This window comes from Antechinus flavipes, chromosome 2, assembly GCF_016432865.1.
Source record: "Antechinus flavipes isolate AdamAnt ecotype Samford, QLD, Australia chromosome 2, AdamAnt_v2, whole genome shotgun sequence".
Lineage (NCBI taxonomy): Eukaryota > Metazoa > Chordata > Mammalia > Dasyuromorphia > Dasyuridae > Antechinus > Antechinus flavipes.
This window is the reverse complement of record NC_067399.1, coordinates 334,949,058-334,967,029: the sequence shown is the minus strand read 5'-3', so window position 1 is coordinate 334,967,029 and position 17,972 is coordinate 334,949,058. Positions and strand designations below refer to the sequence as shown.

Here is a 17,972-nt window from a genome sequence, read left to right as displayed (position 1 = left end):
GCTTTATGATTAATATCTCATCAGAGCCTCACAACAACCCTGCAAGGAAGGTGTTATTATTATTCCCCACTTTACACATAAGAAAACTGAGACAAATAGGGGTTAAATGAGTTGCTCAGGTCACACAGTTAATAAATGACTGAGGCTGAATTTGATCTCAGGTCTTTCTGACTCCAAATTTGATACTTTATCCATTGTATCATCTACTAGATACAAAGAAAAAAATTAAAATAAAATAAAACAAATACAGGGGAATTTTGAGATAAAGGAAATGCAAACATCTAAAGGGGAGAAGGGATTTGAAAAAGCCTCTAATAAAAGGTGCTTAAGTTGATTTTTAAAGGGAAAAAAAGAATTCTAAAAAGAACAAGTAAACAAAGAGTGCATTTATGGAAGAGGTGCAAAGATAAGAAAATGAGAGATGGAGTCTCATGTGGGAGGGAAAAAAAGTAACCTAGTCTGGCTAGATCACAAACTGCCTGAAGAGTACGTGCCCAAAGTTTGGGATGATAGCCTGGAGCCCAGACTGGGAAGGTATTTGTACCAGACAGAGGAGACAATTAGGTGACATGAGGAATCAAGTACTGAGCCTAGAGTAAATAAGACTTTGAGTTCAGATCCAGATTAAGAAATTTATTATCCATATAACCTTGGATAATTCATTTAATCTCTTTTTACAGCAGTTTTCTCAACTGTAAAATTCATTCAGACTATTATTGTTTCTCACCTGGACTACTGCAGTAGTTTTTCTAATGAGTCTTTTTACCTCCAATTTCTCCACTCTCAAATCTATATTCCACAATTGCAGTATTACTAAAGTACAATTCTAACTATAACATTCTTCTGCTCATGAAACTCTAGTGCCTTATTATGTACAAGATTAATAATAATAGTAATAGCAGCTGTCTTTTATATAACCCTACTATATGCCACATATAGAGTGACTTCACAAAATTTATCTTATTTGATCCTTACCACAACCCTGGAAGTTAGATAGACACTAGACACTATTGTTATTCTTATTTTACAGTGAATGATAAGGGTCATGGAGGTGAATATACTGTCACTCCCTGGAGTTAAAGTTTGGATGAACCCTACTTTCAGACTGGCAGGGTAAGCTGTCACTATCACACAAAAAAGACTTAAAAGATCAAATTCTGTCTCTGTTTTTCTCTCCTGCCAGTCTGCTACCAAATAATAAGGGAGGTCACTTTCTCCACAAAACTTCTAGCAGAAAAAAACAATTATACCTTAGAGAATAACTATTAAAACACATACTTTCCAAAGTACTAACGTGTAATTTTGAATTAAAATGAAAACCTATTCTGTACTCTTGAACTTACGGTTTTATGCTTTCTTTTTCCATTGATAATGCTTTCATTGATGATGTAACAGCCAAGAGGTGTTCCTGGAAATCTTTGATAAGAGAGTATTGTCTTTCCTTATCCTCCTTCAAGGTAACTAGAGTCTGAAGTAATCTGTCCAACTGGTCTAGTGAATGCTGTACATTTTGGACATCCAAAGCCATAGTTTCTGTGTCACTAGGCAATATGATGGACTCCTGAGATTCAATGTTGGCTTTCTTTGCTTCCAATTGTCCATATAACACCTAGTTTCAAATTAAGCAAACAAAAGCAAATAAAGACACTTCCCATCCAACATATGGACAGACTAGTAAATAAATATTCACATTGCTTGAGAGGCTGCAAAATTTTTTAGATGTTATATCATTAATTCATTATTCACACATAGGACAACCAAAGCACTGGGCAGTTTAAATGGTTTGTCTTTTGCAAATAGATTCTACGTTTGATTGCTGAAAAGGTTGTTGAATATTCAATACAAGAAGAAAAATTTATTAAGTGACATGCCAGCCACGGGGCTTAGGCACTGGCCATACAAAAGCAGAAAGAAACCAGTCTTTGCCTTCAAGGAAGTCGTACTCTATTATTCTTTTTGTATTATATTATTAATCTTGCATGCCAACAGACTGTTTAAATAAAGTTCCCTTCTGCTTTTATAGCCCAAACATAAACTTTCCTTCTGTTTTTCTCATATATATTCACAATTATGTAAGTCTTGTTCAAATGTCAGCATTATTCACTTGATTAAATAGTGACAACAACCCAGTAGAGGTTTACACAATACCTTATAGAATTATAAAGAAAGTAAAACAATGACTAAGAATCTAGTCATTACAATTAAGTGGCAAAAATGGCATTTTTCAAGACCCCCCCCAAAAAAAAATTACAGGAAAAGGGAATGATACAGGTCAGTATACCTGGGCTTTGTCATCAAATGAATCTCTTTTTTAGGATTTTACTGAAAGAAGAAGCCACCTGATATTCATTAGCAGTACCTTTCTTTAAAAAAAAAAAATGGGCAGATTTACACAAGTACTGATTTGTACCTAATTATATATTTACAAAATAGATTATCAGGCAAAGGTTAAATAAGACTTTTCACTTTATGCAAGTATTTTGGATGATTACCATATATTGTATTGTACAAGATAAATGATGCAATCATGTAGTCAGTGTTCTTCATATTTCCATACCTCTATCTCCTTTAATTGTTCATTTGCTGAAATAATATCCAATTCTAAAGGTTGATTTTGCAGCTCATTGACTCTCTGCTCATCTTCAATGTTTTTCATGCTTTCTTGAGCTTCAGGAAAAAGTTGTTTTGACAAAAGCATTTCTATACCAGAATTCTGAAAACATAAAAGAGATAAATCATTCAATGGACCATGCCTAAAATGAAACATTGATTTTTATTAAAATATTCAACTATGTTTATTTTATTTTTGAATGATAACATAATAATATAAGGAAAATTAGGTGTTTAGCAGTTGGTGGAAATTACTCCGTGAGTTACATTTTATTCCATCATTCTCTATCCCATTCTCTAACAAAGAACAACTTATTGATGTTCAAGTTAACTTTTCTGTTAACTGTATAGGATATTTAGCAAATGTATATATATATGTATATATCTTTTTTATCTTTCTATTTTTTCTGGTATCAAACTATCATAGGTGCTTTGTACATACTAGATGTTTAATAAATGCTTAGAAAATTAATTAATTTAACAACATAATAGGAAACAAGATTCACTTTTAAGGAAAGAGAAACAGGTTACAGAAGAGAGAAAAATTATAAATTGAGCAACTAACAGATATATTGCAACACTCAGCATAGTACTTGGCAAATGAAATGTAATAAGATATGCAAATGAATGAATTTAATACTATGGCTTTATTTCACACTAAATGGTTACTATTGGCACTAGCCATTCAGCAATAAGAATTCAGAAAAGGGCTATGGAAATGATGCATGGTTCTGAAGCAACAGGTTTTAATTAGGATACATTAAATTTTCATAAAACTTTAACTAAGAGAAATTATTCCTATATGCTTATTTTATGGTAAACATTATTCAACTAATGTTGGATCTGGTCTTGGAATGACTTGGGTACAAATCCCAGCTCTGATATACATTGGGCACTCCACTTTGCACTGCTACCTTGGCCTGATTTCAACTCCACAGAACAAGATGGTCCTCCCAGGATATGCTCAACATTCCTAAACTCACATCCTGCCTAACTCAATCCTTGATCTCTATCATCTCCCTCAGTCTCCTTTCTCTTCTGACTGGAGGGTTGGAGCAGAGTACCATACTCCTCTCAATGCCTTCTTTTGTAGAAGGTAGAAACTGGACACAACTCACTCCACTTTTTAATCTGCTGCCCTGGTTTCAAGAACTACATCTTCTGGCATCGGGTACCTCTTGTGTCACATTCCACCACCACCACCCCTTTTCTGCCTCTTTTTATGTAACATCTTCTCCCTTAGATTATAAGCTCTTTGAAAGCATATATGCTCTTTATCTTTATTAATTGTATACTCACACTTAGCACAGTATCTAACACAAAGGAGGAATTTAATAAATGTTTTCAACATTCATTTTTGTAAATCTTCATATTCCAAATTTTTTCCCACTCTCTCTTACCTCCCTCCTCCCCAAGATAGCAAGCAATCTGATGTAAGTTAAATATGTACCTTTCCTTTAACTATATTTCCATATTTGTCATATTGTGTAAGAAAAATCAGATCAAAAGAAGTAAACCCGCAAAAAAAGAAAAAAACTGAGCTTAATAAATATTTACTAGATTAGATTGTGTGATTCTGAGCAAGTCACTTAATCTATCTCAGTGTGCTCTAGATAATGCTTTAAAGTTATAAATTGCAGAAGATATCCTGATTGGCATTGGTAAAGAAAATGTCCTTAGTGATCCAGTGCTCATCCTTAAGATACTTCAATAATGAATTTAGGTTAGTTTCTACATCCAAGTTACTTCATAAATGAGCACAATTTTATGTTTTGCTTTCACTTCTTTCCTTTTTTTTTTTTTAAATAAATATAAAACCTATCAAGACTCATTCTTATTTTTCCCAAATCTGAGAATAAAGCTTATTATCTCCAAGAAAGAGAAAAGCTTAATTTTTTTGCCTGGTGCCACATAATCAATGCGGGTGAAACAATTACAACTGGTGTGGAAATGTAGCTTTATAATGTGTTCCTCTAAAAAAGGTTTCATATGGAAGTTATAACTAAATGTTCATAAATAATTCACTCCCTGGAGAAAAATGGCAAATTGTACAGTGTGCTACTTCCTATTCCACTTTTATTTGAGTAAAGTCAAGTTAAAATTACTATCAACTTAAGATGACAGGAAAAAATAATGATGAATGTTGGAGGGGATGCGGGAAAACGGGGACACTGATGCATTGTTGGTGGAGTTGTGAACGAATCCAGCCATTCTGGAGAGCAATCTGGAATTATGACCAAAAAGTTATCAAACTGTGCATACCCTTTGATCCAGCAGTGTTTCTATTGGGCTTATACCCCAAAGAGATACTAAAAAAGGGAAAGGGACCTTTATGTGCCAAAATGCTTGTAGCAGCCCTGTTTGTAGCGGCTAGAAACGGGAAACTGAATGGATGCCCATCAATTGGAGAATGGCTGGGTAAATTGTGGTATATGAATGTTATGGAATATTATTGCTCTGTAAGGAATGACCAGCAGGATGAATACAGAGAGGCTTGGAGAGACCTACATGGACTGATGCTGAGTGAAATGAGCAGAACCAGGAGATCATTATACACTTCGACAACAATATTGTATGAGGATGTATTCTGATGGAAGTGGATTTCTATGACAAAGAGACCTAACTGAGTTTCAATGGATAAATGATGGACAGAAACAGCTACACCCAAAGAAAGAACACTGGGAAATGAATGTGAACTATTTGCATTTTTGATTTTCTTCCTGAGTTCTTTTTACCTTCTGAATCCAATTCTCCCTGTGCAGCAGGAGAACTGTTCAGTTCTGCAAATATGTATTGTATCTAGGATATACTGCAACATATTTAACATATATAGGACTGCTTGCCACCTTGGGGAGGGGGGGGTGTGGAGGGAGGGAGGGGAAAAAAACGAAACATAAGCGAGTGCAAGGGATAATGTTGTAAAAAAATTATCCTGGCATGGATTCTGTCAATACAAAGTTATTATTAAATAAAATAAAATTTAAAATTAAAAAAAAAAAAGAAAAAAATTACTATCAACTTTCAAGTACTACACATTATAAAAGACTATGGATAGGAGGGAGGAAGGGACAGTCCCATTTTTTTTTTTTTACTTGATGTTGTTGTGGGGGATTTAGATATGAATTCAGCTCATTTCATTTAGTATTGGCTAGTATCTACTTGCTACCTCATGGAGTTACAGCCTAATTGTGTCACATCTTTCCTATTGCCCCTCCCTAATACTCATGGCCCATTGGTAAATGTCTCAATTTGACTTAATCTAGAAATGGTTCTTATTTTCCCTCTGAGACCTGTTTGAAACAATCCAGTAAATGATATATAAGCTAAGCTGTAAACATCTCTTAAGCATTAATATGTGACAGACTCTGGGAATTTTTTAAAAAGACAAAAAATAGTCCCTTCCTCAAGAAGCTCATAAACTAACGAGGAAGAAAATATGCAAAGGAGTCTTTACAAACAATATTATATACAGGATAAATATATGACCTTGTCAATTGTATAGGAGAACACCTTCAAAATTAACACCAATTGTCATTATTATGCAAGTACATTTTTGGTCACCCATATGTATATGTGCATATGCATACACAAATGTATCATACAGACATACATATTTCACAGTAGCTACAAGACACACACAAAAAAACACTAAAACTTTTATAAATTTTCATTGGTTACCTCCCTTACAAAAGTTGTATTCCTGACCTCCCAGAAATCTCTATCGTGTGTTCTCATATGAATCTTTAAAATAAAACAACATTCTATTATTTCTGCTCTTTTTCTTCTTTTAACTAATTGACTTCTGTGAAAATGCTTTAATTTTTACTTTTCCAAAAATTTTGATATCTTTGAAACTGGCACAAATATTTCCCTTGCACTTGTAACTTTCCATTAAATAGCATGTATGTAAAATACTCTACATAGCAAACATTTTCCAGGCATCTTCCAAAAAATATTATTCTTTGAGTTTCCAATTTGGCTAAATAATTGCTTTTTAAAAGAGATAATCAACATTCTAAAAGACTGTCAATGTTTTTGTCAGGTCCCCATGCCACCCTGACTCTTTTAAAGTCCTGAGTAAGTATTTTATTAAAAATTGCTCTCACATTTTTTTCTCTACTAGAAATAAAATATTCCTAATAAAAGAAATCAAATGTTTAGGATTTTCTTTTTTATTTTTGTCTAGCAATTTTATCAGTCTAGATCCCAACATCAGTCTTTATGTTAAGAGACTCGTTCTTAGGAGCTATAAAGTTGAACTATGTGAAAAACTAAAGTTATTAAAGAGAAGAATGCTATCTTTTTATCTTCTTTTCATGGTCAAATAGGATTTCAAAACCAATAAATACTTGCTACCTCTATCTCTATAAATCAATTAAGAACAGTTAAGAAGCATTTCTCAAGAAATAAAATGAAAAATAATTTTGTACTAAAATAAAATCTTAACTGATATTTGGGATGTTTTGACCAATAGTCACCATTTTTCCGGATAGTAATATCTTCTATAGGCCCATATAGAAATATTTGAAAATAAATATAGGATTACAGTGGATGCCCATTAATTGGGGAATGACTGAATACATTATGGTATATGAATATAATGGAATATTATTATTCTATATGAAATGATGAGCAGACTAATTTCAAAAAAGCCTGGAAAGACAACATGAATTGATGCTAAGTAAAGTGATCAGAACCAAGAGAAAACTGAACACAGTAACAGCAAAATTGTGTGATTATCAACTATGGCAGACTTAGCTTTTCTTCACAACATGATGATCCAAGGCAATTCCAATAAATTTTGGATGGAAAATACCATATGCAGTCAGAGAGAGAAATATGGAGATTAAATGCGGATTGAAGCATATTATTTTCATCTTTTTATTTTTGGTTTTATTTTGTTTTTCTTACATTTCCCCTTTTTTTCTAATTTTTCTTTCTCAATATAACTCATATGGAAATATGCTAAAATGAATGTACACTTATAATCTTGCAAGATGACTTGCTAGTGTGCAGAGGGGGGAAGTAAGGGAGAGAGTGAGAAAAAAGTTAAATCTCAAAATCTTACAAAAGTGATTTATAATTGGAAAGCTAACATACTATTAAAATAAAAATTTTAAGAAACAGTTCAACTGATTGTAGAAGACTATACAATAAGTCCTTTTTTGGAAAAAAAATAAATATAGAATTATAAACTGGAAAGGCTTTAATTGGGGAAAGAAAACAGGAATGGCTATTTCTTTAAAAAGTATTAAATAGCAAGTACTTATGTACTCAGCCGGGCACTGGGCTGAGACTTTACAAATATTATCTCATTTTATTCTTACAACCCTGGGAGGAAGGTGTTAGTATGATGCCCATTTTATAGCTGAGAAAATTGAGATAGACAGAGGTTAAGAGTCTTTCCCAAACGAATGTGAACTATTTGCATTTTTGATTTTCTTCCCGAGTTATTTTTACCTTCTGAATCCAATTCTCCCTGTGCAACAGGAGAACTGTTTGGTTCTACAAATATGTATTATATCTAGGATATGCTGCAACATATTTAACATATATAGGACTGCTTGCCATCTTAGGGGGGGGGTGGAGGGAAGGAGGGGAAAAAAAACGAAACATAAGCGAGTGCAAGGGATAATGTTGTAAAAAATTACCCTGGCATGGATTCTGTCAATACAAAGTTATTTTTTTAAAATAATTTTTTATTGATAGAACGCATGCCAGGATAATTTTTTACAGCATTATCCCTTGCATTCATTTCTGTTCCAATTTTTCCCCCCCTCCCTCCACCCCTTTCCCCCAGATGGCAAGAATCCTTTACATGTTGAATGGGTTGCAGTATATCCTAGATACAATATATGTGTGCAGAACCAAACAGTTTTCTTGTTGCACAAGGAGAATTGAATTCAGAAGGTAAAAATAACCCGGGAGGAAAAACATAAATGCAAGCAGTTTATATTCATTTCCAGTGTTCTTTCTCTGGGTGTAGCTGCTTCTGTCCATCTTTGATCAATTAAGGCTCTCTTTATCAAAGAGGTCCACTTCCATCAGAATACGTCCTCAAACAGTATCGTTGTTGAGGTATGTAATGATCTCCTGGTTCTGCTCATTTTCACTCAGCATCAGTTCATGTAAGTCTCGCCAGTCCTCTCTGTATTCATCCTGCTGGTCATTCCTTACAGAACAATAATATTCCATAACGTTCATATATCACAATTTACTCAACCATTCTCCAATTGATGGACATCCTTTCATTTTCCAGCTTCTAGCCACTACAAACAGGGCTGCCACAAACATTTTGGCACATACAGGTCCCTTTCCTTTCTTTAGTATCTCTTTGGGGTATAAGCCCAGTAGAAACACTGCTGGATCAAAGGGTATGCACAGCTTGATAACTTTTTGAGCATAGTTCCAAATTGCTCTCCAGAATGGCTGGATGTGTTCACAATTCCACCAACAATGTATCAGTGTCCCTGTTTTCCCACATCCCCTCCAACATTCCCCATTATCTTTCCCTGTCATTCTAGCCAATCTGACAGGTGAATACAAAGTTATTATTAAATAAAATAAAATTTAAAAAATAAATAAATAAATAAATAAATATTGCGACTAAAAAAAAAAAAAAGTCTTTCCCAGAGTCACACAGCTAGTAAGTGTTTGAACTTAGGTCTTTTTGACTCTAGGCTCATGCTCTAAACATTGCAACATCTAGAGCTTATCTACTCCAATTCTCCCATTTTACAGATGAAAAGAACCAAGACTCAAATTGTCAAAAATGTTTTACTCTTAAGGCATCACCAATATTAAACTCCAAATCCAATGTTTCTTCCATTATGTTATCCTGCTCAAAAACTGGAGTCCTTAGTTGATAATTTAATATTTTAGATCTTTATTTTTTTTTAATCTCAAACTGTCCTGAGATTTTCAGTGGAAGGTAATAATCAAATTATTGCGACACTTACTATTATACCACATAGTGAAATAAACTACACAAGATGATTACCTCACTTTCTGTTAAAGAAGTTTCATCAAACAAAATTCTGTCATTATATGTAACAGCTTTATGTTCAACTTCAACTACCTTTTTTCCCCCATTACTGAAAGGTCAGTATGCATTCACAGTTCTAGTTTCCTGTGGGTTTCATGTTTGTATGAATGAGTATATATGTGTATGTATGTAGATGAGTGTGCATAAGTATATGCAAATGTGTGCATTTATGTGTGTTTTCCTGATAGAGAATCCCTTTTATCTTGGAGTTTTTGAAAGTGACTGTCATTGGTTAACAGCCCAAATTGGTAGCAACTCTTCATACAAGTCAATAGAAAATGATAAATGTTGGTGTTCCATTAAACTACCTCTGAGTTTCCCACAAAGGAAAAAAGATACATAATAAATTATTCTGACAAAAGGCTTTAAGAAATGCCTAATTTTGGATATGGGAATCCACTTTCTATTTTTACCACCCCAAGAGAAAGAAATAAAATAAAATGTATAACACAATTTTGAAATGAAACAATTTTTTCAAGGCTTCAACATTCCCCAGCGCATTCTGTAAATTAGTTTTAAAACTGAAAGCATAAACTTTGTATAGTAAAATACATGATAGCAATCACAAGTTTTAAAAGTAAAGAAAAGCAATTTTTATAACTACTCTCAGTAGTTCTACCAAAGCACAATTTAACGATATTATGAACTGGTGATCTTTAGAAATTTTAATTTTCTTTAATATTTTTACTACAGAATATGAGTTAGCCATCTTATAAGATAATGGGGAGGGGTCTCAGACTCAGGGTTTGGTTTTGTTTCCTGAAAGTTTCCTACACATTGTACCATTTTTTCTAATGAAAAACAACTTTCAGATTACTCACAGATAATTTTTAAAAATCTTTAATATATTACAGTAATTATATAAAGGAAATTTCTTACAAGAGTTAAAATGACTACTTGATTGAATTAGGATTCAGGTTTCATATACATGCCACCCATTTTGTCTTTTCTCTTTTTTCCCCTCTCAAAATTATTTGGCAATTATTTCTATGAACTAATAATCTGAAGGTCATTAATTACCTATGAACAAGCTTTTTACACTCAGGAGCTCAATCAAAATCTAGTTTGATAAGAGAAGAAAAAGGGATATTAATGAACTACATGGAAATATGGCATCTCTTTTTCCAGGGGCACATTGGAGCCATTTGGTACTGATTCATGAAAGTAGCTTATTAAAAGTTCAGCATGTGGAATATTTATCTCAGAAATTGGCAAATGCTACAAATTGGGACTTGGTTTATTGTTGAATTGATTTGACTAGACCTAAAAAAAAAAAAAGTACTGGAGAAAAGAATATAGGGAATCCATTTGTTAAACATTTCCCAGCACTTTCATTTTTCCTTTCCATCTTTTTCATAAAACAGGGCTTTTCAAAAAGTGATTAGTTAGTATAAATGAGTGTTAGAAAAGAAGGGGAGAATCTAAATTCAAGTCTTAAATCTGTGACTCAACATCTCTAAACTTGTTTCCTAATCTTTATAAAATTACACTGGATTAAATAATGTCTTAAGTTTCTTACTAACTACAAATACTAGGCCTTCATTATTTTAAAAACTTGGGGCAAGAATATCAAATGCAACTATACCAAAACTGTATCCTTGAACAATACTGTGCTGTTACTGAGGCTACTCAATGATATTATTTGCATCTATAAATAACTGTAGACCAGAGGATAGATGTAAATAGGAAGAATAAAACACAAATGTTTCAGCTTCATGACTAGGATTACTACTCAACTATTTCAGAAATCAGATATATTTTTACCATCAAATGTATTTATAGAATTGCCAGTAGGGATATGATGCACACTCAAAATACTTTTAATTTACCTCAAAAATCAAAAGCATTTTTTCAGTAACTGGCTCTCCTTGTTGTTCCTGTAGCATAAATCCTAGGAGTTGTTCCTTACTACTCAACCACAGTTGGAAGTCTTGAAGAATTGTCCTGTAGGTTTGATCGTTTATGTCCTCAGATTTTTCTAAGAATGCCACCTGAAACATCACAATTGCAAATGTTCAGAAAATTTGTTCAAAAGAATAAAAAAAAAATTCAGACATTCTGACTGATAATTACACTCTATGACAAGGAAATTAAAGATGTAATTACACATAAAAGGCAAAAAAAGCAATTATGCCATGTAAGTTGACAAATGGGAAGGATAGGTCAAGAAAAATCATTCAAGAGATGCCAACCAGAATTTTGCTTTATAATTTTTTTTTAAATAGTAGACCAAAAATGGAACATCTAGCCTCTATTTCGAACCTCTAATTCTTGTGTGACAGAAAACAGACAGTCCAAGCTTTTCATTGCTTTGCATTTTGAAGGTTTTTTAATGGGAAGAAAAGAAGAGAAGTAGGTAGGTTTGAGAGCTTACTGATGCTAAAAAATTCTAGACACACACATCATATATATATATATATATATATATATATATATATTATATATATATATATATATATGTATATATATATATACATAAATGTATATGTGTGTGTATGTTCCATATTCTTAGAAATCATTCCAAATATACATCCTCAACTACCAACAAAGCAAAGTCTGCCTTTTCATTTTCTCATACACTGTATTTCAGAAAGCCACTTTGTGATTTCTTGAAAGGTGCCCTCTGAAGGAAAAGGAGCAAGGAACAGGAAAAAATATATATCTATTATAAACCTTCACAACTCACATCTTTAGAATGATCTTTGAACAGTAAATTACTACAATGACTATGTTTTTATCTTAAGAGATTCTTAGGAACTGTATAGTTATAATGTCCACGGAATAAGCATTTTTTTATTGTTATCTTTTTTTTTTTTTTTGCACACCACAATTATAACCCACTATTCATTTCTTCCTTTTATGGCACTTTCCCTTCAAACAATGAAAAAGTTAAGAAAAATCAAATGACACAGTCACCACAAGCATATTCTGGGGTAGATATAAAACAGATTACAAAAATTGCAAAATAATGATGACTGATAACATGACATAAAGGAAAAGAAACAGCTTTAGGCTATTTACTATTCAAATCATTTAAATTGGTAAAATGATATTCCAGATGATACCATGGTGTATACAGTGATTGGCAATCAAGTGTAAAAATAAGAAGAAATGATGGATTAAATGTGAAATTTCTGTTAATTGTTGGTACCATATTAGTTTTAGATCTAGCATGCTATTATGAAGGCTCTGGAGTGATAGAGTTCATTTGTTAATTGTCTAAGGATCAGCCTAAATGTAGAGAAACTTGTCATCAGAAGGTCAGTAATTAGGGTATTTGTTTTTTATTCATGAATACTTTTGAGGAGGTACATGAAATCTAATGTCCCTTCCTGAAGACATTAGTGGGTAGGGAATAAGAAGGAGTGCTTTCCTTTACCGCAGACTTTTTTTTGTTCTGGTTGCTCCCCCCAAAAAATTTCAATGAATAACACAATATAGTTTGGGAAAGCTATTTATTGTTTCAGCCAAGACCACCAAAAAGAATATTCCTTCCATCTTGGGAAGGATAAAGTTGATTTGGTTTCTTTATCTGGATTCTATACTCATGGTTTTTCTGTGAGTAAGCATAAAGGAATTATAATTTTTGCCAGTGGGAAGCAGTAAAATATTGAAAAAAGGATGGCTCTATGGAAGTGCTAGATTTAGACAAGTCAAATTTATAATCATAGTTGGATTAATGTGTACATTTGAGAGGCAATGGATATAGGGATGGTCATGGCCTTGGGATCCAGAATGCCTGGATTTATGTCCTACCATAGACATATAAAGGCTGTGTAACTTTAGCCAAGCCACAGTTTTCTCATTTATAACATGAAGGATTTGGATAAGATGACCTCCAAGATTCCTTTTATGTCTAAATCTATCATTTTCTCAGTTCCCTTGGCAATTCCTTAAAGTCATGTTATAGACCAGTTACTATCTATAGAAGGTGTTGTAAAACTAGGAATTCTTCAAATTAGTGGAATCTCAAATCTGAATAAAATAAAATGTGTGTTATGCAGGGTATCCCAAAAGTCTTAATGCAGTTTTAAGCTTTAAAAGCTACACGATTGTCCAAGATAAGATTAGAACTCCAAGTCGTCTTAATGCCATTTCACTAAGTCATATTATCTTTTATTTATATTTCTATGCCAAAAATACTTAGTGGGGGATATATACCGCCCCATAACATAATCTACCCCCAACATAAAATACTAATATTTTAAAAGCTGTTCAAATATTGTCAAATGTAAAAATGTGATTCTGAGTCAAAGTTTAAATATAAACACTTTGTTATTGTTTAGTTAATTAGTTGTGTTTGACTTTTGGTAATTCAACAATCCATGGGAATTTCTTGGCAAAGACACTGGAGTGATTTGTTCTTTTCTGTCAGGTAATCAGGTGTTAATCAGGACTTGCCACAGCTAGGAAGTTTCTGAGGCTGGATCTAAATTCAAGTGTTCCGGATTCTAGGCTCAGTGCTCAAGCCACTGAGCCACCAGCTGCCTCTGAACACTATATAATAAATTCTTTTTTGGAAAGGTTTGAAATTACTCACTTGGTCTTCAGTTGTTAATGGCTCTTTTAACTCCAGATCTTCCAAAGATGTTTGGTTTATCACCACTTTTTCTCGAACAATTTTTGGAATACTTGAGAATTGATTGTTCATCTGGTCATTCTTCAAATTGTCTGCTGCAAATTCCCGCTGACTGGAAATCATGAAAATAAGGAAGGATGCTAATTTTATTAGTTAGCCACAGTTAACATTAAGTGATTAAAAATTTCAATTCAATAACTTAGGTATGAGACTATTTAAATTCAATTCAATAATTTAGATATGAGACTATGTGGTACCAAATATGCAAAATAATGTTCCTCACAATGACACTTCTTGATGAAGGCTATACTTTAAGCAATCTTAAACAAATGTATAAATTATTTTTTTTCATTAACACCAACTTTTCCTAACTTCCAGATAATTCCTCAACTTCATTCCTTCTATTGACTACCATCAAATGGGACCATGAAAATGTTTGAGAATATTTTAAAGAGAAGAACCTAAAAAAAATTTTTTTGCCCAAAATGTCAAAGCAGAAAATGCCAGGAAGAATAATACATGAACAAATGAATGAAAAGCTTACTAATTATTCAACCCTTAGGCATCTTTTTCCTTTGAACTCCTGAAACACTGTCTAAATCGGTCATCTGTATATGTATTTACATGGCCTTACCTCACCTCTCAGATTCAACCCCTGCCACTGAAGTACAGATTTCATGAGAAGAAAGAATATCTACAGTGGCTAGATACAAGGTTAAACATAATAGACAGTCAGTAAATATTTTAAGGGATCTATTAAGATTCTGTTTTTAAGTCCATTTTTAGGTCTAAATTGCCATCTGATCAAGGTGGCTGTAGTGGGGAAATGTGGGGAAAATATCAATTCAGATCTTTCCATAGATACTTACTAGCAGTATAACTAGGCAGATCATTCTGCCTCTTTTAGATTCAGGATCTTCAAAATGGTAATAGTACCTACTTCTCAGAGTTGATGTGAAGATCAAATGAAATCATTTATGTAAAGCACAATGCAAACCTTAAAGTGCTCTCTACATATCATGTATGTGGGGTATTACTGGGAGTGGGTAGTGATTTTTCATCTTATAAGTAACAGATTGATGTATTAGAACTTTCAAATGCAGACTAAATTTCAAAATTCTTAAATTTTCCAGAAGTCTCAAGATTCAAACAATACTGTCCTGTAAAGACACTTGTACTCAAACACAAGACCTTATTCAAGACATTCAATGATTAATCTTCATAGCAGAAGTAAAATCATCACTCCAGTTTGCGTTTTTGATAACTGTATCATAGAATTTATGGCACTGAGAGCTGAAAGCTTCTTAGCCATCATATAATACAACTCTTTTACTTAAAAAAAAAAATAAAGAAACCGATTTCCTTCCCTTAACTATATTCCATTTTAAATATATATACATTCTTATTTTCTAGGAATATTATTTTTCTTTATTCTATAATATTTACAATAACACACTCCCCTTTTCCATATACACACAAAGAATGGTAAGACTTCAAGATCAAGACAACGTTAAAAGAAAAAAAAAGTACACGAAATATTAATTGATTCAGGATTATATGGCAGTGTCAGAAAATACAAAACAAAAACTAAATTTGGAATCAGAAAATCCAACTACAGCTATATTATTTACTACCCATGTGATTGTGGGCAAGTCATTTAATCTCTCTGAGCCTAAGTTTTGCCATCTACAAAATCAGATAACTCCTCTAAAGTTCCAGCTCTCAGTCTTATGACAGTATAGCCATGAAAAATAAGAATAATAAATTTGGCACTACCCTTAAAACATGAGACCTTCAAATTATATGGCTTAAATAGTGAGATAAATTGTGGAACAGCCAGGATCCTTCAAAGCATAACCACATTTATTAGAATATTTATTAGAATACAGTTAACTGTTGTGACAGATACTAACTACTTCTATCTCCCAACACCAGCATTATTCATAAAAAGATAAACATCAGTCTTATAAGAAGCCTTACAATAGTTCTGATTTCATAAGTGTAATTTCCAAAGAATACTAGGCTGAATGGAAAGAAACCAAGCTTTCAGTGGGAAAGACCCAGGTTGAGAATCGCCTATGATTCATGCTTGTTGTGTGGTCCCAGGGAAATTATTACCTCTCAGTGTCTGACCCACCCTAAGTCAGAGTGGCTTATCTATATTGATAAGAATTTGCTTAATAAGAATTTTTCACATAAATGAAACCATAAGTTTAGAGCGAAAAAAGTTCCTCAGAAAAACTGTGTATCCATTTAGTTTAATAAATATTTATTAATCAAGGTTGTATATTAATCACTCAGCTAAGTTTTTAGAGATTTTATTAAGTAAATATGATAGAAAATAAGTACATATGTGGGGGGGAAGGAAGGAATGAGCATTCATAAAGTACCTGCTACTTGTAGGTACTGTACTAAGCAGTTTATTTATATCATCTTATTTTATTCTACAACAATCCTAGTAGGTAGGTGCTAATAGGATACACACTTAACAGTTGAGGAAACTGAAGCAGAGGTTAGATAATTTGCCCATAGTCACACAGAGGGTAAGTGTCTGAGGCTGCATGTGAAGTCAAGTTTTCCAGATTCTAGGCCTAGAATTCATATGGCTTCTCAATGTGTAGTGGAGAAGAAAGAATTTGGAACTGAAAATAAACATTTTAAATTAATTAGATTTTAAAAACCCCACAATATGAAACCCTATCTACATAATGTCAATATAGAGCTATGATTTACCTTTTGTGAGCCACAAGTACCCCAACAGATTCTTCTTTGATGCTATGTATTTCTGTGCTCTCGGGAACCAAGTTTTTCTCAAAGGCATTATGTTCAATAGCATGATTATCCGTGTCTATGGTTTCCACATGTTCTTGTTTTGATGACATTTTAGCCTGCAAAATTTTAAAAGGTTGCAAGACAGATTATTACTACTTTGAAACAAAGGAACAATAGTAAAATTAAAATGTATATTGATTCACAGTGGTATATCAGCATTAAGACAAATTAAAAATAAGTTTATTTGCCGATTTCAGCACAAAGCAATATAATCATGACAAAATAGACACTACTTTGGAAAGATATGCAGGAGTAGATGGAGGATTTAAGTGACAAATGTTCAAATTATTTACAGTTCCACCTTAAGAAGTTTTTTTTTTAAGTTTATAGGTTAATTATAGAGTAAAGAATTTTGAAAGCACAAATTGCATTTTCCACAACAATCAGTCACACTATGAGTTGTGAGCAATTTCTCTAAGTCTCGATTTCTTCATTTCTCCAATGGAGTTGGACTACCTGACGTCTAAGGTGTCTTACTCTTCTGATCCTAAAGAGTCTTTGTGTCTTAGGCACAAAAGGTGCTAGTTAAATATCCAATTCCTAGTTTCCTTCAAAGTCCAAATCAAATGCTACCTTTCTCCTCCTCCCATAGCCATGAATGGATTTTTAAACTGTATTTTCACAAGAAATGAATGGGAAGACAAATGGAATTTGTTTGTTTTACACACACACACATCTCCTTAACTGTACTTAAAAATTATTACCAAAATAGGATGCCAACTTTTTACAGTATGACTACCAGAAGAGACTTTATGAAAGATCTGTTTTCTTCTTTTGTTGTTAATTGTTTTCAGTCATGGCTGACTTTTCTTAACTCCCTTTTAGGGTTTTCTTGGCAAGGATATCGTTTTAGTTTGCCATTTCCATTTCTAGCTCATTTTATTGATGAGGAAACTGAGGCAAACA

The 17,972-nt window shown here is 32.9% G+C and overlaps 1 protein-coding gene across 1 annotated transcript in view; it reads right to left on the bottom strand.

The window, feature by feature from the left end:
• SYNE2 (spectrin repeat containing nuclear envelope protein 2) overlaps positions 1–17,972 on the bottom strand; it is a 389,516-nt gene that overhangs the window by 200,556 nt on the left and 170,988 nt on the right. Inside the window, exons 45-49 of the mRNA XM_051973670.1 lie at positions 16,968–17,122; positions 14,196–14,346; positions 11,485–11,646; positions 2,558–2,713; positions 1,344–1,609 (exon numbers count right to left, since the gene is read on the bottom strand). Coding sequence (XP_051829630.1) covers positions 1,344–1,609; positions 2,558–2,713; positions 11,485–11,646; positions 14,196–14,346; positions 16,968–17,122 — 890 coding nt within the window. The remainder of the gene's footprint in view (positions 1–1,343; positions 1,610–2,557; positions 2,714–11,484; positions 11,647–14,195; positions 14,347–16,967; positions 17,123–17,972) is intronic.